Raw genomic sequence first — 27,160 nt, 5'->3', positions numbered from 1 at the left:
ATATCCAATCATGAGCCTTTTAGTTCACAGTTAGGAACCTCTTGCCAGAATAAGAAACTCCTACTAATTTGAAAAGTCCCTATATCAAAAGTAAAGTTAATGACCTTTGGAAATTTGACTTAGAATAAGACCACAAAATGATCTACTTTGATATAAAATATACAATTAAAAACATACATTTTTAAAAGCATATTTTACAAATACCACCATCATTAAAACTAGCATATATGCTTCACATGGAGGGGAAACACATCTGCCTTCTCTTTTTGCCCTGACCTTTGAAAGAAATGTATTTTTCAAAGATTACAATTAAGAACAAGGATAGAACCATTATTTTGTTGCTTCATCTCTTAACAAGTGCTGGAAATAATAACAAAAGTCAAAAATGCAAATTGACTAAGTTAGTCATGATGCAGCTACATCTAGTAATCCGTGAACAACCTGAACCCCTTAGTTCATTCGTTCATTCATTTATTGAAAGCATTTCTATATCTCCTCCTATGAATCCTACAATGAAAAGATAAAACTGATGGGATGTTTGCCCTTGTTTGCCACTTTATAGGGAAAACAAACATGTAAACAAGACATTATAATTCAATATGCTAAGGGCAATACGAATAATTACAAGTATGAGAGGGAGTATAGAAGAGTAAATGATCAGCAGATATAGAAGATTATCTTTTTTCTTCCTAAGGAAAGCAAAAGCCATATTAGTGTATTCGCTGGATTTCAAATTACATTGAGGAAATGAAGGAATTTTAATTTGACTCGCAAACTGTAACTTTAATTTTTTAATGGTTTAATTAACACGGAAAGTTATAGAACATCTAACTAAGTGCAACTCTTAGCAAGTCTCACATGTTCTTGTAGAGATTTTCCTCAGTTCTTACCTGACATCAGTTAGCCGTTGGTGTTCCTGCCACCACACTTGCTTGTGTTGTTTTATTAGTGTTTGTTCCTTAGATATCTTTGAAGTCTGCTCTGCTTTCCTGATCTAGATTTAGAGGAACAAAAGAGGAGCAATTCCAATGTTTTCTAAATGTGTTTTCCACAATGAAATTGTTAAATTTGTAATTTCTAAGTTAAATATTTATCCTTTTTCAATCCTATTAGTACATCTTCTAACACAAAATCTACCTTAAAATAAGTAATTCATTAAGCAAAAAGCAGGAAAAGTAAAGGTGGAAGAGAAAATGGTTTGGAATACTGTCCAATTTAAGAATTGTCTTTAAAGTATTTATGAAAAGAAAGGTGAAGTAATTCTATTTTCCTTAAATGCAATTAAAAACACCTAATTCACACAGTCCCAGAAAATTTTTTAAGAGCTTTCCATATATTTTCTCATCTTTTTGATACATCTTCCCTGCCAGGCATTTTGGGCATCATTATTCCCATTTGACTTATGAGGACACTGAAGTTCAGAGAGATTAAAAAAACTGGTCAAGATCATAAAGCTCATAAACATCAGAAACACATAGAACCTTGGTGTTCAGATTGGCTTTTATATGAACCTTCAACAGAGGATGGGGAAAAGTCATTGGATAAGTTGTTAGAAAGCCTGGCTTTATGGGCGCCTGGGTGGCTCAGTTGTTAAGCGTCTGCCTTCGGCTCAGGTCATGATCCCAGGGCCCTGGGATCGAGCCCCGCATTGGGCTACCTGATCAACAGGAAGCCTGCTTCTCCCTCTCCCACTCCCCCTGCTTGTGTTCCCTCTCTCACTGTGTCTCTCTCTGTCAAATAAATAAATAAAATCTTAAAAAAAAAAAAAAGAAAGAAAGAAAGCTTGGCTTTAGTTTGAGCTTCAGCACCTACTAGAAATATGACCTTGAACATGCAGTTTTAATTTTTCAACTCCATGACTTCATAAATAAAGTTTTAAAAAATTTAGGCAAATATTTTAAAAATTAGGCACATATTTATTTGAAGGAACGTAACAAAGAAATTGTGAAAAATCATGTAACATTGAAGCCCACATTTTTTTTTTTAAGATTTTATTTATTTATTTATTTGACAGAGAGAGACACAGCAAGAGAGGGAACACAAGCAGGGGGAGTGGGAGAGGGAGAAGCAGGTTTCCTGTGGAGCAGGGAGCCCGATGCGGGGCTTGATCCCAGGACCCTGGGATCACGACCTGAGCCAAAGGCAGACGCTTAACGACCGAGCCACCCAGGTGCCCCCACATTTTTAATTAAATTTAAAATTTCCCCAAATTTTATGGCTTTTTAAAAATGTAGCACATAGGGGATCCTGGGTGGCTCAGTTGGTAAGCATCTGCTTTTGGCTCAGGTCATGAACTCGGGGTCCTGAGATCAAGTCCCACATCAGGCTCCCTGCTCGGTGGTGAGTCTGCTTCTCCCTCTCCCTCTGTGATCTCTCTCATTCTCACTCTTTCTCAAATAAATAAATAAAAATCTTTTTTAAAAAAATGTAGCCCATAATTAGTGCTTTGGGGTTTGTTGACAAGTTGAATCAGGCCTGGATCTCTTTGCCTTAACATCCATTCTTGGCCATCTCCCTGATCTGCTCCATATCACAGAGCAGCCTGTTTCCTGGACAACCCTATTAGCAGGCTTCCAGCTGGTTTCGGCCAAAGGGAGACACTGGTTGTAGGAGACTGAAGGAGGGAGGAAAGGAGAAGCCAAAGGATTACTCTGCCTGCCTTTTCTACTCTAAGAGTGGTCTCCAGGAGCATCTGCATCTTCTCCATTGCTCTAACTTTTCTTGACAGTTCTACTATGGTTCCAACAATTTCTGGGTAAACAGCCCACAGAATGTGGTACAGCCTTGCTTTTTCTAATGTCCCTCTGACCCAAGCATGGCAGGCACTTCTACTGTTGTTAACCGCTGTATTGCTTCATGGTCCCCTGTCTGGCTTCTCAGCTCTACACCTGTGTAACCATTTCCTGCATTAAAGACCCCTCTACTCTAAATCCTCAGTATCTGTTTCCTGGTTAGACTGATACTTATGTGTTCGCTGAATTCACATATTCCATATTAGTACTTCTAAACATCTACAAAAGTGCTACTCTCAAATCAGAAATTTGATGAAACATACATATTTTATGTTTTCTGTGCTACTAGAATACTTAGTACCCTGAAAGCTTTAACAGATCAATGCTGAAGATATAAAAACTTCAGAAGACAAGGGCGCCTGGGTGGCTCAGTTGGTTAAGTGACTGCCTTCGGCTCAGGTCATGATTCCAGGGTCCTGGGATAGAGTCCCGCATCGGGCTCCCTGCTCAGCAGGGAGTCTGCTTCTCCCTCTGACCCTCCCCCCTCTCATGCTCTCTCTCTATCTCATTCTCTCTCAAATAAATAAATAAAATCTTTAAAAAAAAAAAAAGAAAGAAAAACTTCAGATGACAAGTCCTAAAAAGACTCTTTATAATGCATGCTATTTCTCGCTGTCATTCACTGATTGCTTTAACCTTGAGTTTATCTTTCCACTGTTCTGGTTACTGATTCAAAATGAGGGGTATAAGAAAACAAAAGCATGGAGTCAAAGTCAAATCTTTTCCTCAGGAGGTCTTAAGAGTGCTACAATTATGAAAAGCATGTTTAAATAAGAACAGGAGGGGCGCCTGGATGGCTCAGTCAGTTAAGCTTCTGCCTTTGGCTCAGGTCATGATCCTAGGGTCCGGGGATGGGCCCACATCAGGCTCCCTGCTCAGTGGGGAGTCTGATTCTCCCTCTGACCCTCCCCCTGGCTTGTGCTCTCTCTCTCTCAAATAAATAAATAAAATATTTTTAAAAAATAAATAAGAACAGGACACTGCAGAAAAACATTCAGCAATTCTTTTTCTACCTACTGAAAACATAATAGTACATAGTGGTTCTAAAATCTGACACTTCTAGTATTTGCTTTAAGAATGCCTGAAACCCATTCCAGCTACTTACCACCTATAGCCTCTAAAGTTTGTTGCAGCAGACAACCACTTTTAAAATTAGATTTCCTTGACATATTTGGTCCATGTTGTACAAAAAAATTAAAACACATTGGTGAAAGATGTAGACACATTTTTATAGCTTAAAAAAATCAATGTTGTTGCCTTTGAGCCTAGGGTAAGACCAATTAGGTAGACTATAAAAGTGAAAATAAAGCTACTATTTTTCACTAGACACTTCCAATATTTTAAAGAACATCCTGATTTTTTGTAAGTTCACTCATTGACTCCACTTCTATCCTCAGGCCAAAAATGAAGAAAAATAAAGTCTTAAAAGAACAAAAAGATTTAAAGTTGTATCTTTATCAATAGAGAGATTTCTAGGTGGTTCCAATGTATTTTGCTGGGCAATAAGCCATATGAAATCAATATTTAAGGTGGATGATGATTTATGCAGAATGCTGATGAATTAAAAATAGCAAAAATAATAAATTCATTAAGGAATAAGAAACTAGAGGTTTCCTATGTGGTTTATTGTGATGACCCAAGATAGTAAGACTCTAAATAGGCACCTTGAAATGCCGTGAAAACCGTTTGGGCCAGATGACCTATCTTTAAATGTAAGCAACAATAACTAGTGGACAACTTAAATGTTGGTTACATATGTATATACATTTGTCAAAATTCATTGAGATGTACACTTAAAATCTGTGCACTTAACTATGTGTGAGTTGTACCTAAACAAAGGTAAAAGAACAGTTAAGTGTATAAAGAACTGTTAACATAAATAAAAAGAAAAAAAAAACGATTACACTAAGATGCAATTCCTCATCTATCAGGCTAGCAAAACTTCAGATGTGTCACAAAACATGTGAGGCTATAGGGAGACATACTCTTTCTTGTTGCTGGTGGGAATGCAAAATGGTGCAGCCTCCCACAGAAGGGAATCTGGAGGTGTATAGTGAAATTTCATATGGATTTACCCTCTGACCTAGGAACTTTACTTATAGAAATCTATCTGAAGACTATACTGACAAAAGTATAAAAAGATAAATGAACAAAACTATTCACTGCAGCACTATTTGTGATGGAAAAAGACTGCAGTACAAAAATTCCATCAATAAGTGATCCTGTCAAAATAAATTGAACCTGAATCTCATCAAATCTCCGGATATAACTACCAATTTACTGGAAATACAAGAGACAGAAAAACATGTTAAATGACACCACCAGGATGTAATCAGCAAAATCCAGGCTGTAAGAAAATATAAAAGACAAACAATACAATTTCTTCAAAAAATAAATTACAAAAATATAAGAGGATAGAGGAGGAAAACTAAAAAATAAAAATCAACTGTAATATATGGATCTTACTTAGATACTGATTTGAACAAACTTTAAGTAAAAAAATTGAAGACAATCATGAAAATTTAACACTGGATATTTGAAATTAAGAAATTGTAAGTATTATAATGGTAATGGTGTTATAGGGTTTGGGGTGGGGCTGTTTAGCCTTCATCTTTTAGAGATACATGCTGAAATATTTATGGTTAAATATTATGATTCCTGAGGTTTACTTCAAAATAACCTGGCACAGGGGAAAGTTGTGGTAAGGAGTATAGAGAAAACAATAGACAAGAGTTGATCATAAATGAAGCTGGATATATTACATAGAGATCAATCATTCACTCTAAATTTGCATGTGCTTACAATTTCTGATAATATTTTTAAAAAAGGATTAGTAGACAAACTTAGCTGGACAACAAGAAATATTCATGCTTGCTAAGCAAAGCAATTCAAATAAAAATAATTGTAAAGATCTCTTTTATACTTAACCTAAATTAGAAATGAATAGTTAACATATAATGTACCAAAAATTGGTCTCAGTTTCCAGCCCAAATCTACTCTTTGACTTCAGGTTCAATCTCAGCCTGTGAAAGACTAGAACACTCTATGTTAACATCAGTGTCTTTATCTGGCAGCCCACAACTTGTGCATGATCAATGACATAGACACATCTGATCAACATACCAATACCAGGAATAGAAACTAGGCAAGTCTTCTGAATTTACTAGTAATTAACAATAATTATTATAAGAAAATAATTATTGTTAATTTCTCTTCAATAACTAGTACTCTAGATCCAACTTGAAGCAAACACCTTCTTTATGTGCTTTAAATGTTAACATTCTATCCTTCAGTTTAAGTATGTTTACATTTAATATTGCCAGAGTATGCTGCTGTAATAATTAACAATGATTATTAAAGCTGTTAATTTCATGTGCAAGAAAAGAACACATTTAATTAGTTTAAAAAGTAGGAGATGAACTGATATTTAATACAAATATTGAAAGAATGTGTTAACTCTGTAACATTAGGAAGAAAAAATACTCTTCTTGAGCCAATGCATATTTTATAAAAATGTAAATATAAGAAATAGTAACAGATATAAGAAAGAGTATATATAATATACTTCATATATATATATAAGAAAGAGTAACAGAGATGATATTATAATCATAATCTTAGTTGGTGTAGGCTAGTTGGTATATATATTAGCATTCATAACATTAAACAAAATAAACTTTAAGAATTATACTTAATTTCCAGTCATCTAATTCCATTTAAGCCATGAATCTTTCAAGGAAAAGTCCTATTTGGGAATTGTTCACATTTTATAATAGTCAATTAAAAGCAAAATGTCAACTTTCTATCTCTAAATTAAATGAGTAGGAAAGACCAAAAATCACATGAAACAATATTCTCAATATATCTTTCTTAATCCAGCTATACTAAAAAATGAAAACTGTAAAAGGAAAGAACAAAGTATTAGAAAATGGTAAGGTATCCAGAACACATTTTGGTCTCACTAACTGAAATTCAAAACAACAGATACTATAAAAATGCCTTAACAGGACAATTCCTTATCATTATGAATCTATGGAGACTAAAAATGGAAGCAAAAAGCTTATCGAAATGATTGCTACAGACTGAGCCATTTTCAGTAGTTGAAGACAAGGGATTTTTGAGGTTTGCCAAGCTATAAATCCCAGGCACAGTTATTTCCAGAAAATATGTAACTAAAAAGCTTCTTCCTGAATTATATCCTATGAACAAAAAGGTTATTGATGTTATTTAAAATGTCAGTTGAAAGTGATCATCTGTTTAGTCTCACAATATGTAACACAGTGACCAGAGAAGCAATCTAGCAGCTGACAGGGATGAGAAATTATTGCCCTTGCACTTAATATCAAAAATTGAAAGCCACATCAATAATTAAAAATTTTAAATATGTTTATTCTTTGAGAGTGATTCTTTAACCACAGAGAAATTCACTGTGACCAAGCACTGAGTTTTGACACTCAACCATTCTACAGTGAAGCAAAAAAAAAATTTTTTGGTACACGATGGATGGACAAACAGATATATAGGTAATATTTAAGATGTATGTGTATATATATGAATATATATGTACATATTCCAATACTGACAGGGTGTAGAGGAAGTATCTGTGGTGGTATCTTTATTAGAACAACACTTTGGGAAAGAACTTTTTAAAAAACATACATATTTTTTTGGCCAAACAATCCAATCATGGGAATTTATCCTATGAGGGTGAAGGATTCTAAAACATGAAAAGTGTCTCTGCATGAAGATACTTACCAAAGTATGATTCCCAATATTGTAAAACTGGATACAATCCAAATATCCAAAAATCAGAATGTGATAAGGCATGTGTCTTTTTCTATTTGAAGTACTCATCACTCCTGTTTTGGTTTAATTTTTATTGGCCTTGAGATCCCAATTTCAATGTCATTGCCTCAAAAAAACCTTCCCACTCAACTAGGATCAAGACCAGACAACATGTTTTTGTTATTTGATTAACACTGACTTTCCTCCTCTTCTCCTGCAAACAGTACACGCCATGAGGGTAGGGGATGTATTTTGCTCATTATTGTATTATCGAGCCACGTAATAAATATTTATTTATGAGAGTAATTAAATATTATATAATAAATATTATAAAGATTATGTGGCAAAGTGTTAGGGGGAAGTATACAGGATTTCATGTCTATATTTATCATGGGAAAAATAAAATATGTATGTATATGTTTATGTCTATATATGTATGCATAATGTGATGTATATACAATGGGTCAGAATAGAAGTCAGAAATATGAAAATAGTTTTATTAGGATAGCTATATAAGTGATTTTCCCCTAAAATTTCTTTCAATGTCCTGAGAACATCAAATTCTTTTAAAGTTATATCTGAACTTAACAAATAAGGCCCTTTTTAAGAAGTCTCCTTAGTTTGAGGGGATATATCTCATGGATAGGTAGTCACGCCTTAGAATAAGTATGAAATGTGCTTTGGAATCATAATATTTGCCTTTTTGAAAAGACATTTTAAAAAAAGCCACGCAAAACTAATGTAGCACAAAAATATTAAATTCAAATGAAAACTTGTAAATTACTTAATATGTCACTTTGCCAAATCGGATTTTTAATGCAACAAAGCCATGAAAATGTTGTTTATAATGTACCTTATTATTTGCATAAGAGAGAAACATACTGCATGAATAATCCTAAACCATACAAGGCCCTAAAATACTGTGCACAATCACTTGCACATAAACCCCCTTCAAATCTAGTCCAGGTTCACCTTTTCTGAGATTAGGGCAAAAAAGGGAATTGTAGAAAAGAGAGGCATCTGAGGGCATATTTGTATCGTGTTGCAAAAGGAGCCTTAAATCAGATGATAATCCATGGCTGGCACTTAATTTGCAATTCTTACTTTTCAGAGTAAGTTAGAAATTGTTGAAAACTAATAAAATAGCTAGCTTTCTAAAAGTAGAGACTTCAGGATTGTTATGAACATTAACTGAGGAATGCATGTAAACTATATAGCACAGTGTTGGAGAACATTCAATAAACGTTAGCTGCTATTCACTATTATTAATAGTTGGAAGATTCTAAAAACTATTTAGAATGTCATTTATTTTCACATTTACATTATAAATATAATTTTACTTCCTGGAAACTCAATTTTCCAAAACTAGAAAACACACATGCACACATACACACTTCTAACCTTTAGCTCTATAGAGGCAGAAGCTAATTTTTTTGCTTCCGTTAATGCCTGCAACTGTTGATAGTCTACTGGTTTATACTTGGTGCTTCTCATTCCATTTTTCATACGGAACACCAGATTATCTGTTTTTCATTAAAAACAGAAAATGACAAAGAAATAGTATCATATTATTGGAAGTCTAAATATAGCTACAGCAACATGTTGACTGCAGGTCTTATTTTTAAATATTTTTAAGCAAAAACAAGAAAAAATATTACAACATTCATAGTATATTTGAACCTCTATCTTTAGAAACTTTAAAAATAATTACCACTATATACCTTGCATAAAATTACTTCTAAAAGAACATAAAGAAATATTTCCATTTAAGTAAGTATATTGAGAATTTTAGAAAATTAATGTCAAGATACAAAGTGTGGCCATTCTTTTTATTTAAAAGGTTTTAGGCATCAACTGTGAATATTTAAGTATCATCTTATTATGAATCAAATTAATCAGATTTTTTAAGTCATAGCTGCATTTCTAACAGAAAAAGTTGAAATAAAATAATTTCAACTTTTGAAATTCAACCTTTGAAAAAAGGTTGAAACTGAAAGCTAAAAAATGTAATGGGCCAAATAAGAATAAAATGATATAAAATTTTCAGGTAGGTATTCTCCATCCAAATACATAAAATGTCCTAGTTTAGTATGATATTTGCTGTTCTGATAAAGTAAAACATAAGTAGAAGGTACTCAAAGGCCAAGTAGCATAAAGTATAATAATCTGAATAATTCAAGCAAAAAAAAAAAAAAACCAATGCATTTTTGCCCCAATTATATGAATAATTAATCTGTACCATATAAGGTGATTGAGATTAAGTATATCATGAATCACATGACTTTAAGTAGACTCCAAGTGATTTAAAGACAGCACAGTAAAGGAAAATATGGTTATCTTGACCACTGTTGAAGATTTAAGCATGCATTGTAAGGGAATTGGAGAAACCTTCAGTATGACCAAACAATGAGCTTTCCATTAAAATTTTGAAAATCAACATTCCAACTTTACATCATGCATAATTCACTATAAATCATAGAACAGATTTGGAAGTAGACAAAAAATACCTGAGCTATCGTTTTTCTGAATTGTCTTGAATGGTTGGTCTCTTTTATTCAAGTCCTCCATATCTATCAAAGAAACAAGAGACAGCTAAAATTTCACAATGTTATTTTCCAAACATTTTTAAAGATGTGTTAATCATAGTGTTTTTTAAAACAAGACCTAGGTGCTATAACTCTGTATTTACTAAAATTTGCTTCTCCAAGTTCTAGAAGCTTCTTTCCACTAGTTTTTTCCCTCTCTTCCTTTCCTGTTCTTGGTGTCTTCTTCCAACCTCTGACATTTTAATCCTCCTCTCTTGGATTGTCTCAGTGACTGATAAATATTTTGTGATTAAAAAATTGTGTACGTTTTATCCTGAGTTCCTAGGAGGAAAAAAACTACATAAATTAAAAAATAAAGCAGCGGGCCAAGTGACTCACTACTACTGTTAAGCAAATCAGCCTTTGTGGCTGATGCTCAGATGTGCCATCCACTTCTACAAAGCACTCGATGCCCAGCTGTCCTTTCTTTCAGAATTGGACTCAGTTTCAAAGAGTAAACTCGTCCAAAGGCATACCACTGCTGGGGCAGCCTATACCCAGCGACTGAGCAAGACAGGATTTTAAAGTCCGACCAGTTTGGACCCAACATGGATCACCCTGATGGGCAATATTTCATCCAGAGCTCCCTGCAGTGTTGACCCGGACTTTGTTGGACCTTCATTGAAACTGATGTTTTCATCTGCCCAATCCTGCTTCCTCCTTCTTCCTTTACAGGTATGGATCCCTAATGAATATTTAGCACCCAAGCTCTGCCTTAGCATCTCCTTCCTGAGAACCCAACCTGCAGTAGCATCAAACTAAACTGACATCTTTTTAGGGCACCTACAGGGCAACAGACTAGTCAAATGGTGCTTTAAGTAACAGTACCATTTTTCATAAATTTTTGTTCCATATCCACTAGGTTCAACTACTCATGTCTAGTGGCTTTTGCTGTAACCTAAGTCTTCTTAAATGGAAAAGAAAGTAGCACAAGTACTTCATTTTTGGAAACTCTTCCAAGTTACCAAGAATCACGGTGATTGGGGCGCCTGGGTGGCTCAGTTGTTAAGTGTCTGCCTTCGGCTCAGGTCATGATCCCAGGGTCCTGGGGTCGAGCCCCGCATCGGGCTCCCTGCTCAGCGGGAAGCCTGCTTCTCCCCCTCCCACTCCCCTTGCTTGTGTTCCCTCTCGCACTGTCAAATAAATAAATAAAAAATCTTTAAAAAAAAAAAAAAAAGGATCATGGTGATTGCCCAACAGCTTTCAGAATATAGCGATAAAATCCAGTGTGTAACTCCTATAGAGTCTCTGGTCAGGGAATTCTTGTTTTAAGCCTTCAATAACATTGACAATCCTCCCTATAGTCTGGTTTCTACTCACATCTACATCGTATCCATTAGGATTCTTCTTTTGGGGGGGAAGGTTTTCACCTGTCAGTCTGCACTGCCTCAAGCCACTATCACCTCCTGCCGGATGACAGCAGCAGTTCTACTTTGTACCCTTAGAGTCCATTCTTCACACAGTAGCCCAAGCAACCTCTTTAAAAACTCTAGTATGACCTTGCTGAATCCCTTCAATGGCTTCCATTATCCTTTAAAATAGTGCCCTAATTGGCCTATAAGGTCCTGCATGATCTTGCCCTTGTTCATCTCCCCATTCTCATCTCATTCACACATTCCAACCACACTGGTCTTTCTGTTTCTCAAATATACCAAGTTCATTTTGCCTTAAGGCCTTCCCACTTGCTGTCCTCTCTACCTTAAAGATATTTCCTTCCTCTTTTTACCTGGCTGGTTCCTACTTAGCTTTCAGCTAAACCTCAGAGACTTAACCAGACTTTTCCATCTAAATAAGGGAGAACTCTTTGTTTTGCTCTCTCATCCCATTCTTTCCTTTCCATTGTAATTTATATCAGTCTTCACATCTCCATGTTTACTGATTCAATATCCATCTTCCTCCGTAGACTTGTGGCCTATGTGTGTCTTCTGATTGCATCCCCAGTGCCCAGCACATGTAGTAAATGCTCAGTAAGTATTATTTGAGAAAATGAATAAAAGGTAGCTGGCAGCAGCTCAATGTCTTGTAGGCCCCGGAAGGGCTGCAATACCAATTCCTTAGTCCATACTATAGCCTCCTCTCCAACAATAAATTTTCACTTTTCAAAAGTCTGCCTTAATAGTGTAGCGCACAGGCAGAAATGGCACATTTACATGGCTTCAAAGGCCATCACGTCAATGAGAGAGTGACAAGGTACACAATCACAGGGAGTGCAGAAAATATGGAAAACTAAAGAGCATTCCATGCCCAAAGATAATCAAATACATTTTTTTTCTTTTTATTAACAAAAGTACGCCACAAATAAAGCAAGTATCCAAAACAAATGGATGCTGCATTTAGCAGCTAGTCTGTGAGCTCTGGCCAACCAAGTCTCACCTCTAGTTTTCATCTCCGTCTCCCACCCAGAACTTGACTGTGAGCTTGCTATCTCCATCTTGGAGAGACCTTGCCAGTTCTCTCATTGAATAGCTTTAGGTTTTTCCTCAGTGGGGAGCCCAGCCCCTTCAGATTTAGGACTCATTTTGGGGGCATTTAGATTGCAAGATTGAGGCCCTGAAATAAAGCAGGGTATTGCAGACTCCCTTTAGGTTACCTTGGTCTAACATTGCTAGATTTTCAGATTTTCAGAGGAAAGTCATGAAGTCCACACAACATTTCTCACCATTTCTACATGGTTCAAATATTAATTATGACTGTAAGAAACTTACAGTAGAATACATTCTGGAAATCAAAATTGCAGACAAAAACTACTCTGTCTTCATGAATTTGAAATCTAGTTTGGCTGCGACTATATAGCAGACCAAGCAAAAACACTTCTTGACCTACATTCTTTTTTTAATTACATCTTTTTATTTTATTTTATTATGTTAGAGACCTACATTCTTTAATATTTATATATAAAGCACAAATAATTACTACTTACCTTTCAGGGATGTTGAGGATCTCTGAACTAAATAATTGTTAAACTGGAATAATATAAGACTGACAGTTGTAGTGTTTCTTATATCAGAGAATTAAATAGACATTAGATTTAGAATCTGAAAAGTTCACATATAATTCACTTAGTCTAACTTCTCATTTTAGCATATGAGATGATTGCGGCCCAGAAAAATGACCAAGATCACAGAGAACTTCAAGTCTAAAATCTCATATTCATAATACAAAAATCTCTGAAAATGAAGGTATATATCATAATCAATATGTCCAAATCCAACCTGAGCTGAAATCATTTGGTGGCAAACTTGACCCAAACCAAAGTTTATTTTATTTAATGTGGACATTCATACATTTGTCCGAAAGTGTTAATGTGTTTCATTATGGGGTGCTACCCAGATACCATCAGTTTTAAATAATATAGGGCATATGCTCTATATTACATTTCTAAAAATCTGAAAAATCAAAACTACATCTGGCACCCCAGACTTCAGATAAGAGATTATGAATCTGTACTAAAACAAACAGTCCTTGATTCCCAAACAAGCATATGTCATCTAGGCCATTTCAATTTTATGCTTACTAGTGAAATTCAAAGTGGCTACTTCAGCCTGCAGTTAAAATGTTTTTGACAGAGTAACGGCTACTTGAACAGAATTTTCCATGTTAAATAATTTTAAAGCACTTAGTTTTAGAAATTAATTCCATGTTCACATTATGTGACATTTTAGAAATCACTTATGAGTATTACCAAAATGTTAAACCTTTTAGATCTACTCAATTACTGAAAATATTTTAAAATAATATATTTTTATGAGAAGTTTCTTATAGTATAGGAAGAACATTTTGATATATAATATAATGATAGCTTTGCAGTAGCTAGAGGATTGAATACAGATTTTAATATAAAGTTAATTTTTACAGATTTGATAGAGAATCTAAACTTTAAAAACTACATGACCTCAACTGGTCTCTATGGGGTAGGTAAGCAAGAAGGACTTCTCTAGAGATGAGAAAAAAATAGCAAAGAGATCATTTATATAACAAGGCAATCTTTTTATAGTGTTAAAATTTGTATTCTCTTTCCTAAGAAAATCTCTTTTAATACATCAAGGAAGAAAATCTCAATTGCACTTAGGCTTAAAATTGTACAACGCATGGATAGTTTGTTAACTCTAAACTGCCTAACTGTGTAGATATGTATATTAGCCAATCACCCCATGAAGGTAAGTTTTCAAAAGTGATAGGGATTCTGCCAGGTCAAACAGTGTGAGAACAATACCAATATGAAAAAATATCTTGGATGTAGCATCATATTATAATCTTTTTTCATATGAAAGATCTCATTTCAAATGTGAGTTCAAATACTATGGCCAAAGTCTGGTTTAAGCAATATTTTTCTAACATGCAAAATTCTCTTTTAAATTCTAAGCAGAATGGCGCATATTACTTCCATTATGAAACATTATACATTGTAGTCAGCATAAGATAAAAATATTGTCCTGGAAAAATGAATGGAACCAAAAGCAAAATTATTAAAGTTAACAAAAATAGTTAAAGTGTTCAGTTACATAATAAATATCTCATAATTATTTCAAACATAATGGGGAAAGCTCTCACTCAAAAGAGCAACTACAACAGAACAAACAAAAACAAAATATCTAGGAATAAACTGTACAAGAAATGTGTAGGACTCATGTCCTAAAAAGCCACAAAAGTTTATTAAAGGAAACAAAACTTAAATAGAGAAAACCAATTCTGGTTCTGTTGACCAAATACTTAATAGTGGCAATTTGGGGATAGTAGGATTATAGTTGATTTTGATTTCCTCTTTTTGTTTGAGCAGAATTTCAAAAATATTTTTTTACAGGAAGAAGAAAAATACATTTTAAAAAATACTAAGCTGGGGCAATAGTTATTTCACTATAAATTAGGGGAAATGATACCACAGTTTCCATATTTTACCAGTCAGAAAAGAAACTGGATTTCATGACACCAAGAATCCTTTAAGATGAGAACTTGTATATACAATGTAATTTTCCACACTAATATTGAATTGACATATTTCTCACTAGTCCTCCTCTTTTAAAAAACAGGATATGTTAAATACATTTGTAGAATTTTCTAGAACTTGAAAATGTTAGCATTAAAATATTCACAAGGTCACTTTTTAATGCTGTGTGAAGAATAAATCTATTAAACTATCCTTTGAATTATAAAAGTATTAGTTAAATAATATGAAACTGTATAGAAAGATATAAGGTAAAAATTAAAACTTCCAGCCTTACTTAGCCCTAATCTCCAAATTCAGTTGGCCCTGGCAGTCATCTTCAATGTTTTATTGTATATTCTTCCAAAGATTTTCTATGCACATAAACGTACACATGCATATCCAATTTTTACACAAATGCAATCATGATATATGTACAGTTCTACAAGTTGCTTTTCACTTAATAACTCATCTTTCCACACCATTCTATTTGTGTGTCCATGCATGTATAGACATATCTTTAATGGCTGCTAAATAACTAATTCACATATATATCACCATTTATTAACCAGTACAAGAATCCAAGAATGAAATTTTTCAAAAAATATTTTACCCTCGGGCGCCTGGGTGGCTCAGTCGGTTAAGCGACTGCCTTCGGCTCAGGTCATGATCCTGGAGTCCCGGGATCGAGTCCCGCATCGGGCTCCCTGCTCAGCAGAGAGTCTGCTTCTCCCTCTGACCCTCCTCCCTCTCGTGCTCTCTGTCTCTCATTCTCTCTCTCGCAAATAAATAAATAAAATCTTTAAAAAAAAAAAAAAATATTTTACCCTCTTACTGCAAAATAAAATGCATAAGCCAGACAAAGGAAATCTATAAAATCTCTGCCCTTTTCATGATTCATATAAATTTGCTTATGAAGCAAATTCTACATATAGTCACCTTTTATGAATATCTCTTTTTTTACGTCTATAATAGCACAAAGAGGAGAATCTAAATCAACCTCAATAATGAAAATGATTCAAATAAAAATCTACTTATCTCATATGCTTTTCCAATAAAAGTCTGGGGAGCAAAATCAAGTAGAGAGAACAGAATTAACCAAGGCAAGGAACCTAGAAGTTTCTGAGGGACTTCAGAGTTCCACAGAGAGTGGAAGTAACTTCTGTAGAGCCTCCCATGCCCTTATGCCTGCTACATCCTCAAAGCTGTTTTAATCATTTCAAAAACACAAGAGAAATTGCATATGTACCTAGTTTAAAGTAGTACATAGTAAAAACAAAGGGTGGGGGGAGGAGGGAAATTGAATATATCTATTCCCTCTTCTCCCTGAGAAACACATCGATAGCCTCACAAATTCCAACCAGAAGCCATGACTGGCAATTTTAAGCTCTAGCAAAACAACTTGGGAAAAGTAAATAATTATTTATGATGAAATATTACTTTGTCCCTAATTTTTTCCCTAAATGTGCAACACATAAAAGAAGAGTATTGAAAGTGATCCTCTATTGTGAAAAGACTCACCACTTGTTCTTCTTGACTTGCCATTTTGGACATGCTTAAACTAGAGATTTTGTCAACCTTCTGACACAATCTGGGAATGCAGTTCCTCATCCTATTTACCTGGACTTGAAGTTAGAGGCTTTTCTGCTTCCCCCTGGTTCTTTTTACTTCTAACTTCTCCATCAGTAGAGGAGCATCATATAATTCACTCCCTCCAAATCTTTTGTGTAGATTTCTGCAGTAGCAATAGGAAATTGACAGTGCTCTTTCATACCTCCCTACTTTTGCATATGCTGTTACCTGTGCTTGGAATGCCTTTCTCAACCCCTGCCTCTCTGGCCAATGACTACCTACTTTTCAGTCTCATTTTAAGCATCCTACTGGAGCTTCTCTTAATCCAGATATAGATTATTTATCTCCTCTCTTGTGCTACTATTATACTTTTGCATATCCCTGCTAATGCAGTTATTCATTTATTTGGTGCTTATTGAACATCTATCATAGACTAGACTGAGGGATATATATTTATTCAGGCTCTGCAGAGAGACCTGCCCTGGGCATCTTGTCTGAAGTAGCCCCCTTCACCCTCAATCACTCTTTATCCCCTCAATCTAATTATTTACCTTCATAGCACTTCTCACTACGTGGCATTATACTATATATTCATTCATTTGTTGATTTGCTTATTGTTCACTTCTACAACAAGGATGTATGCTCTAAAAAAGCAAGGCCTTTTGCTCATTATCTCTATTTCTCCAGAGTGCCTAAAATAGTGTATGTCATATACTAGACACTCAACATATATTTGCTAAAAAAGCATCAAGTGATTGCATTACAGATCATGGCCCTGTCCCTAAGGCGTGGTACTATTAGAGGCAAACACATAGTTTCCCTTCCTCTTTTCCAATGTTTAAGATCCAGGCTCACTTGTATGAGATGAAAATCATTATAAAAACAAACTCCAAATCAAAATGGGCAGTGCACTAAGGTCTATGTCAAGAAGTAAGAAAGGAGAAATACCCCTACTTTATCTTGGTGAGTTTCAGCTCTGACTATAAATTCATGTTAATGACAGTTGAAGGTGTCCCTTGAGCATATAACACATCTGTGTCATCTTACCTCTTCAAGGGTTTGAAGGTAAGAAGAACATTCTTTGCATAGTACACACAGATTATCTGGTTTTATCTCCAACATGTATTGTTCAATGAAAAAAACAAGTTGCACCATGATACATACCATATGATACCATTACATAAACATGGAAAGACACCAAAAAATGTTATGCATATTATACACACACTCCCCCACACATGCATTCTACCAAGGACAAAAGTCTAAAAGATATACAAATAGACCAAACTAGAGAGGATACTGCAACTGGAAGTTAGTTTCAAAGGGGAATCTAACTATCTGTAATGAAATCTTTGCTTTTTTACAAAGAAAATGTATACATGTATATTTATATAACTAAGAGTAATAAACATTACCCCCAAAGGTCTTATTTCTAAATAATAGTTAATATGATTACATTTGAGTTTATAAGTGATTATCTGGTGGGCTCTACCAGTGAGAGCCCCAGGGCCTAATAACCCAACTGCACCCATTTCTGAACCTGCTAAACTTGGACTACCTCTAAAGGACCTTGACCCTCCCAGGTTGTGACAACCCTGTAAAGCCCAATCTGAAATATCCAGTTAACTTTATCTTTAATTTTGAATATAATCAAATTTTTTTGAGGAGGGGAGAGAGAGAGAGTGCACATGTGTTAGCAGGGGTCAGGTAGGGGTAGAGGGAAAGGGAAAGGGAGACTCTTAAGCAGGCTCCAATTCCAGCGTAGAGCCTGAGGCCAGGCTCAATCTCGGGACCCTGACTGAGATCATGACCTGAGCTGAAACCAAGAGTTGAATGCCTAACTGACTGAGCCACCCAGGTGCCCCTAATCAAATAATTTTTATACAAATTTGATGTGCCTTATACAAGAAATTTCTTCTGACATCTTCTTTAACAAATAATTCAAAACACAGTATTTTTAAATTTTACTTAATGGTCACAAATGCACTGCTCATTCTTTTGATCACAAGTTTATTCATTAAAAGAAAACTATTAACATCAAGGCCACCAGCAAGGTTATAGAGTTCAACAATTAAATGGAATTTTCCACTACTCCACTATTATTGCTGAAGAAATTACATCATCTTAATTTTAAAACTGTGGCAGACATAGCTAGGTGTCAATATCCATTCTCCCTTTTTTCCTTCTTAGCAGAACCCAGTTTTGTCCAGGATTAAAAGATTGGCCTTCCTTGATATCCCTGAGATTCTAACTGACCATGTGACACAGTTCCAGCCAATGAGATATAAGCAGAGGTCTGCTGGGAATTGGGGCACAAGATTTGTTTCTTCATATGAGCATTGCCCCCTCCCTGTCCTTCCTCCTTTCTTCTTGCCTGGAAATATGGATGTGAAATGACATGGAGAGGCCATCTGTGACTATGTAGTGAGTATTGGGATTAAAGATATATACTAAGTATCCCAGAGAAGAAAGCCAAAGGGAGCTCGGGACACTGATGATATCAAGAATCTGCTACACCAGCTATAGACTACTACTCTCTGGACTTGTTACGAGAGAAATAAATCCCAAGCTTCTGCATGCAGGTTCTGTAACTTTCAGCCAAACAAAATTCCCAACTGATACAGAATGGGAAAATATGAAGCACCCAGGAAATATTGATGCCTTTCCATATAAAACAGTATAAAAATTCTTCTAGAAAAGTACCCATCAATACAGCATAGGATAAAATACTAGAAAATATTACTGTGGTTGCTTTTCAATAGTAGCATGAGAAAATCACAGCTAGAAAAATTCCTATTTGAAAACTCCAATAGAGTTTCATTTGCAGTTCAACATAGCTGAAAGAGAGTAGGTAAAGAGTGTAGGTGGTTCTGGAAGGGGAAAAAAGAAAAATCTTCAGAAACTTAATTTCCCTATCAAAAAAATAACACAGAAGAATGTATCTGTGGGTTTTCAATACTCCAGGATAAATAGTTTTTCCACAAAGTATCAACTATGTGAAGAGAAATTTTCTCTTAAAATAATACATTTTTTTAATTTTTAATAAAAAATGGCAATTGACCACTCTTTAACAATAAAAACTATAAGACTCTGTTAAATGACAGTGCTTGGAACACAGTAGCACTAACACATTTTGAATGAATGAAATAATTATAATGGGTAGGAAATAGTAATTCATTTTTGTGTAAGGGAAAGATCTTTAAGGTGAAGGCATGAAGAAATGAAAGGAAAAGGTTGAAGGAATTAAGATAGTTTAGAGGAGGGAAAGAAAGTGTGAAGAAAAAGAAAATTAAAAAGAACAAAGAAAGAAAAAGATTGTGTTCATTTCCTATTTCTACTTTCTAGTTCCCTTAAGTTTGGTCAAAAAAGAAGGCATCCTCCTCCCTATAAAGACAAACTCACAGTTTACATCAGCTTCACTGAAGTGATTAGAAGTTTTACTGTAGAGGAGGTAGAGCAGGTAATTTTCAAACACAAAAGTGGGCCCTAACTAAGGCAGGTGTGGTGGGATTTTCATTGGCAGGAGGCAACTAACTCAGGATGAGCAACTCCACTCTGGAGAAAAGAGAGGGAACATCTATCTGATGTGAGCAGATGAGCTGAATGCAGAAGATGTAATGAGAGATGTCAGTCTTTTCCTGCTTCAATTTTTGTTTCAACCTAATTCTTCACACAGAAAAGGAGAAAGAAATCCTCTGCTATCCTCTATTTCATGTTCTCTTTCCACAGGGATCCAAATTCTCTGAATAAAGTTGGAAGTCCTTGTATGGAAAATCTCAATAATATCTTTTGAAAGCTGGGGGAGGTAGAAGAAAAATAAATTTCTCTCCCTTAACAAAAGAGTGAAAGATGAGTTCTTTCTGCCTGCAGTGGTGCATGAGGAGAGTAAGGGGGAGGGTGATGAGAGGGCCAAATGTCATGTAACCCAAGGACAAACAGAATTTGCCTGCATGGGATTTTCCACTTGGCTTTAAAAACACCATTGAAATAATTTGGTCCAAAATATAATGGTCAATAATACATAAAATAATCACTAACATATGACCACTACTACTTGTCAGTGGCAATTGAAGACATCAGATGCATGAGACATCCATGCAATGGGAGATTTTAAAAACCTGCTCCTGTAGAAAACATTGCCAACAACATGGGTTTGTTTAAAATTTAATTGATATGAAAACAGCACATTCTCAAAACTAAGATACCCTTTAACTCTAGAGGAGTGTTGGGCTTTGGAATAAGACTGCAGAACAGTGAATTCCAACTCACCACTTTTAAATTATGGAACTCTTGGCAAATTACTTAAATGACAATATTATAAACATGTCAATTCTTCAAAATTAATTTATATACCTCAGTTGAAATCCTAGAAGATTTTTGGTAAAAATTGGCAAGCTGATTTAAAATGTGTATAGAAATATGAAGGACAAAGGATAGCCAAGGAAATCTTGAAGAAGAGAACAAAGCTGGAGGATTTATAGTACCATATATCAAGATCCATTATGAAACTGTAGTAATTAAGACAATGTGTTATTGGCATAAGGATGGATCCATAAATATATGGTCACCTGATTTATGACAGATCCATAAATATATGGTCACCTGATTTATGACAGAAGTGAGTCACACTGTAGTGTGCAAAGAACAGTCTTCAATAAATGGTCCTGGGATAGCTGGATGTCCATATGGAAAAAATGAATCTTGACCCCCTACTTCCCAACATTCACCAAAATCAATTCCAGATGTATTGAAGATCTAAATGTGAAAGATAAAAAAAATGAAGCTTTTAGAAGATTACATAGGAGAACATATTCATGACCTTGGAGTTGGCAAAGATTTCTTAAACAGTTCACAAAAAAAGCTAATCATAAATGGAAAATGTAATAAGTTGGGAAATCCTAAAATTAAGAACTTTTGTTCATCCAAATACACCATTAATGTAGTAAAAAGGCAATGGAAATAGTGGGAAAATATATCTGTAATACACATATTCCACAAAAGGCTTGTATCCAGAATATAGATATATTTAAATGCCTACAAATTAATAAGGAAAAGTCAGAGAACCCAATAGAAATGAGGCAGAACACCTCAATAAACACTCCACAAAAAAAGGATATCCAAATGGCCAATAAACATATTAAAAGGGTTCAACTTTATTCATTAGGAAAATACAATTTATTTTTTAAAGGATTTTATTTTTTTGAGAGAGAGAGAACATGGGAGTAGGGGAGGAGCAGAGGGAGAGGGACAAGTAGACTCCATGCTGAGTGTGAGACCCTCACAGGGCTCAATCCCACAACCCTAAGATCATGACCTGAGCCGAAATCAAGAGTCAGACAATGAACTGAGTCACCCAGGTGCCCCAGGAAAATCAATTTAAAACCAAAATGTAGTACATCTATAAACATACTAGAGTAGCTAAAATGAAAAAGATAGGAAATATCAAATGTTGGTAAGAAGGTGGAGCAAACAGAACATTCATACATTGCTGGTGGGAGTGTAAGTTGGTACAACTGCTTTAGAAAACTCACTGGCAATTCAGCTACTATGATCCAGTCAATCTACTCCTACATGTACCCAACAGAAATGTGTACATACATTCACCAGAAGATATGTATAAGAATGTTCATAGCAGCACTATTTCTAGTAGCCCCAAATCATAAACTACTCAAATATCTATGAGTGGTTGAATCAATAAATTGTGGTAAATTCACAAATTTACTATTCGACTTTGGTCATTGGGAATGAGGCTATGAGGTGAAGTGGGTAGTAAAATATTCATCAATACTAGTGTCTTCTTGGGTCAAGAAAATGATACTTCTGGCTCTGTCCAAGGGGAGGTATTTATAAGAAAAAGGATACATTAACAGCAGACATTATTCTTCTTTAAAGTTTGCATAATTTACTTGTTCAAGATGTCTTTTTTCTTTATAATTGCTAGTTGCCATTAATTTGCCATGGTGACAGAGCTGACAAACTTGATGAGAGGCACTCAACTAATTATAAAACCAAATCTGAACGTTTCAAACAGTATCATAATGTATTTCACATGCAAAAAAAGTCACCATAAAAATTAATATTGTAGGGGCGCCTGGGTGGCTCAGTCAGTTAAGCAGCTGACTCTTGGTTTCAGCTCAGGTCATAATCTTGAGGTCATGGGGCTGAGCCCCAAGCAGGGCTCTATGCTCAGTGCAGAGTCTGCCTCAGATTCTCTCTCCCTCTCCCTCCCACTCTCTCTCTCAAATAAATAAAATATTTAAAAAAATTAATATTGTAGAAGACTATTTAATGAGATATAGATTACATATAAATATAAAAATCTTAAAGCAAGATACAAAATAGGAAGAATTTTAATTTTATAAAGTGTGTATATATATGTACGTACATGAATATTTAATAAATGATTAAAAGCTGTATACCACAGTGCAACAGAAAAAAATGTGAATAGATTTTTAATTTTTTGCTCTCTATTTTGTAAATTTGCAAGTGATTAAAGAAAGAAAAACATTTTCTTTTTAAAATACTTAATAATTTATTAAAAATCTCAAACAATCACAGACTTACAGAAAATTTGCAAGAACAGCATAAATTTATTTTTCTGAAGGAAGTCTCCATTTCAGAGGAAGCTGCTGCCCTGATTCCCCATCACTCCTAAAGACACTTGAGGGTGTCTTTCCTACTAACAAGGACATTCTCCTGCATAACCACAAGATAATTATTAACAAGAAATTAACACTGATAAACACTACTATTAACTAATCCTCAGACCCCATTCAAGTTTTGCCAATTGTTTCAATAATATTCTTTATGGTAAAAAACTTGAGTTCAGAATTAAGCATTGCAGGTAGTTGTCATGTCTCTTCAGTCTGAAATTGCTATTCAGTCTTTCTTTGACTTTCATGATCCTCATAATTTTGAAGATCATAGAATAGTTATTTTGTAGAATGCTCCTCAGTTTGGGTTTCTCTGATGTTTCTTCACAGTTAGACTCAGGTTATACATCTTTGACAGGAATGTTACAAAAGTGATTTGCATGCTTCTCACTGCATCCTATCACCTGATTTCCATTTGTCCATTACTGATGATGTTCATTTTGAAGATTTTATTTATTTATTTGACACAGAGAGAGAGAGAGAGGAATCACAAGTAGGCAGAGTGTCAGGGAGCGGCAGAGGGAGAAGCAGGCTCCCCACTGAGCAAGGAGCCCGATGTGGGACTCGATCCCAGGACCCTGGGATCATGACCTGAGCCGAAGGCAGACGCTTAACGACTGAGCCACCCAGGCACCCCCTGATGATGTTCATTTTGAACACTTAAGGTACCATCTGCCACTTTTTCCACTTGTAATTAATAAGTATTTTGTAAAGACTTACTTTGAAATGCTATAAATATCCCAAATTAAACATTTAATTTGTGTATTTATTTGCCTGTATCTGTATAGATTCATTTTATTCAGTGGATTATCATCTGTTACTGTAATTATTTTTTCTTAAGATTTTATTTTTAAGGGGTGTCCAGGTGGCTCAATCGATTAAACATCCAACTCCCCACTCAGCAGGGAGCCTGCTTCTCCCTCTCCTTCTGTCCCTGCTCCTGCTCTCTCTCTCGCTCTTAAATAAATAAAATCTTAAAAAGAAGATTTTATTTTTAAGTAATCTCTATACCCAACATGGAGCTCGAACTTACAACCCTGAGATCAAGAGTTGCATGTTCTGCTGACTGAACCAGTCAGGAGCCCTGTTACTGTAATTATTTATTGTGATGCTCAAATTACCCTCAGGTTAGTCAAGAGAAAGCTCTTCAAGTTGGCTTCTGTGTCCTATGTGTTTTAAAAACAATATGCATTTATTAGCTCATAGCTCTGTAGGTCAAATGTCTGGTATGGCATGGCTGGGTTCTTTGCTCAGGATATGACAAGGGTGAAATCAAGGTATCAACCAGGCTCAGTTTTTCTGTGGGTGCTCTGGACAAAACCATTGCAATCTTATTCTTATTGTTGGCTGAATTCAGTAACTTGCAGTGATAGGACTGAGGGCAACTTTTCCTTACTTGTTTTCAGACAGTGGCCACTTCTACAACTAGAGATTGCTTCCATTCCTTGCCAAGTGGCTCCTTCCATCTTCAAGACCACCAGGGATAATCACTCTGATGTTAAATCCTTCTCATGCTTTGAATCTCTGACCTCCTCTGTCTCTGACCATTAAACCTTGATTTAAAGAACTCATGTGATAAAAGCAGCCCACTCGATAACCTCTCTATCATAAGGTCAACCGATCTGGGACCTTAATTACCTCTGCAAAATCCTTTTGCAATATAAAATAACAAAATCACAGGAATAAACTGAGGGTTTTAGAGGGGAGGGGGTGGGGGGATGGGCTAGCCTGGTGATGGGTATTAAAGAGGTACTGCATGGAGCACTGGGTGTTATATGAAAACAATGAATTGTGGATCACTACATCAAAAACTAATGATGCATTGTATGGTGACTAACAAAACATAATAAAATAAAATTTAAAAAAAACAAAAACAAAAAAACCTCCAGTCAAAAAAAAAAAATCACAGGAGTGAGTCTAACACAGTATATTCATACTCCTGGGGATTATATAAAGCATGCACACTAGGGGACAGGAAGTCTTGGGGGCCATCTTAGAATTCTGTCTCCTACTGCTTACTATGTAAAGTGCTAGAACAATGTCTGGCACATTGTAAGCACTATACATGCATTAGCTACTATTATTATTGATTATCTCACAAATTCACAGAAATTTTAAAAATAGCAATGACACACTAATGACAAAGGTGTAGTAAAATGACACTTCAATGTGACATCAAAGAAATATAGATTGTTAGAAGTTTCTGGTGATCATTTGGCAATGTGTATTGAAAGCCTAATATTTCCACTTCTAGGAATCCATCCTAGAACAGAGGTACACACAAAGATAGAGGAAAGAAGATTTTAATTATAGTATGTTTATGATAATAAATACTTTAACAGAAATGAAAAAAATATCTTTTTTTAGGGGTTTGCTTAAATAATACAGCATAACTATTCAATGGAATACTATGAAGCCTTAAAAAACAAACAAACAGAAATACATGGCATGAAAATATTGAATGAGGAAGGAACATACTCATGTTAGAAGTAAAGGAATTATAGGTTACAAAATTGCTCTTTGTAGTCTTACCCAATTTTAGTCAAACACCAAATGAATTCCTGCTTTTCTTTATCTCTCTTGAGCTGTGTTACAGTTAAACGCCTATGTATATTCTATATCACTCTTGGGGTCTTTCTCCTTTTATAGAACCCCCCCAATATTTCTTACTGTATGGTGACTAACATAACATAATAAAAAAAGGAAAGCAGTGACCAGAAGAAACTTAAAAAAATAAAATAAAATAAACAAACACCTATGGCACGGAAAGATAGGTATTAGCCTCCTCACATTGCTGTAGGTTAAACAAGGTTTCTGGCAACTTCTTAGGGAGCCCCAGCATGTTTCCTGGAGTGTGAGGTGGTCCTTGGGCAATACAGGGTCACTTGAAAAGGGAGAGAACATTCCCTGACACTACTTCTCTGGTCATGCCCGTTTGCCAAAGCAACACATGCATCCTGAAAAGCAAGGCTCTGCATCTTCTCCCCTGCTTTACTGTACTGCTGCCTTACCCAAGGCCTTAAATTGCAAAAAGTGTGGTCTTGCCTCTTATTTCTAATGTATAGCCCCCTTTAATACTAAATTGGTTAAATTACACTCCCAGCTTAGATCCTAGAGCATAATTTTTGTTTGGGGCATCCGAGAGTAAGAAATATGTATTAATGGGGTGAAAGGGGAACAGAAGTTTCCATTTATTGAGAGAGCACCTATAACACTATAAAATAGCTACTATTAGTCCCATTTTACAGGTTAGAAACTGAGGCTCAGAGGGGTTAAATAACTTGTTCAAGGACATACTTTTAGGAAATGGTAAAAATAGGTTTTGAAGCCACTGGCTTCTCCCTTTTATCACTCCGGTGATTCCTGGTGATTTCTGAGACTATATATATATATATAATTTTAAAAGCTCCCTAGGAAATGTCAACGATTAGCTGAGGTTAAGACCTACTATAGTACACATTGCTGCTTCCCTAAAGCAAATTAGCCATATGCAATGTGATTACAGTGCAGATTAATTTTTTTCTCCTAAGCTTTTCTCAGCTACAGCCTCTCAGACTTTTACTCTCAAATTACGAGATACACTTTTAACTGGGGCATTCAGATATCACCACAAATTCAGATTGAAACAATTTTTCCCCTTGCTCTCTCAGCCTCAAAGACAGATACTCCAAACTCCATGTTTAGAACTAGCATCCTTCCATAGACCCAAAAACTGAGGATAGTTTCTTCTACCTCTTTCTAGGACACAATTTTTTTTTTTGCTTTGAAATAGCTTTTATTTTTTAAATAGGGTTATTTATTTATATACAAACGTTGCCTTTCTGTACTCTCAAATGATGAAATGTATTCTCC

The 27,160-nt window shown here is 35.2% G+C and overlaps 1 protein-coding gene across 13 annotated transcripts in view; it reads right to left on the bottom strand.

Moving 5' to 3' along the window:
- Nucleotides 1-27,160, bottom strand: part of CCDC148 (coiled-coil domain containing 148) — a 173,134-nt gene that overhangs the window by 93,984 nt on the left and 51,990 nt on the right. For 2 of the 13 annotated variants that reach the window (XM_081814400.1, XM_031016815.2), the window contains exons 3-5: nucleotides 10,085-10,147; nucleotides 8,979-9,100; nucleotides 891-994 (exon numbers count right to left, since the gene is read on the bottom strand). The exons of 2 other annotated variants lie outside the window; for them this stretch is intronic. In XM_081814400.1, coding sequence (XP_081670526.1) covers nucleotides 891-994; nucleotides 8,979-9,100; nucleotides 10,085-10,147 — 289 coding nt within the window. Of the gene's footprint in view, nucleotides 1-890; nucleotides 995-8,978; nucleotides 9,101-10,084; nucleotides 10,148-21,257; nucleotides 21,411-27,160 lie in introns of those variants that run through there. 9 more of the 13 variants (XM_081814402.1, XM_081814412.1, XM_081814409.1 and 6 more) reach the window with 6 other exon arrangements.

Source organism: Leptonychotes weddellii, chromosome 3, assembly GCF_054177405.1.
Source record: "Leptonychotes weddellii isolate Sample4059 chromosome 3, ASM5417740v2, whole genome shotgun sequence".
Taxonomy (NCBI): Eukaryota; Metazoa; Chordata; class Mammalia; order Carnivora; family Phocidae; genus Leptonychotes; species Leptonychotes weddellii.
This window is presented reverse-complemented; position numbering and strand designations above follow the sequence as displayed.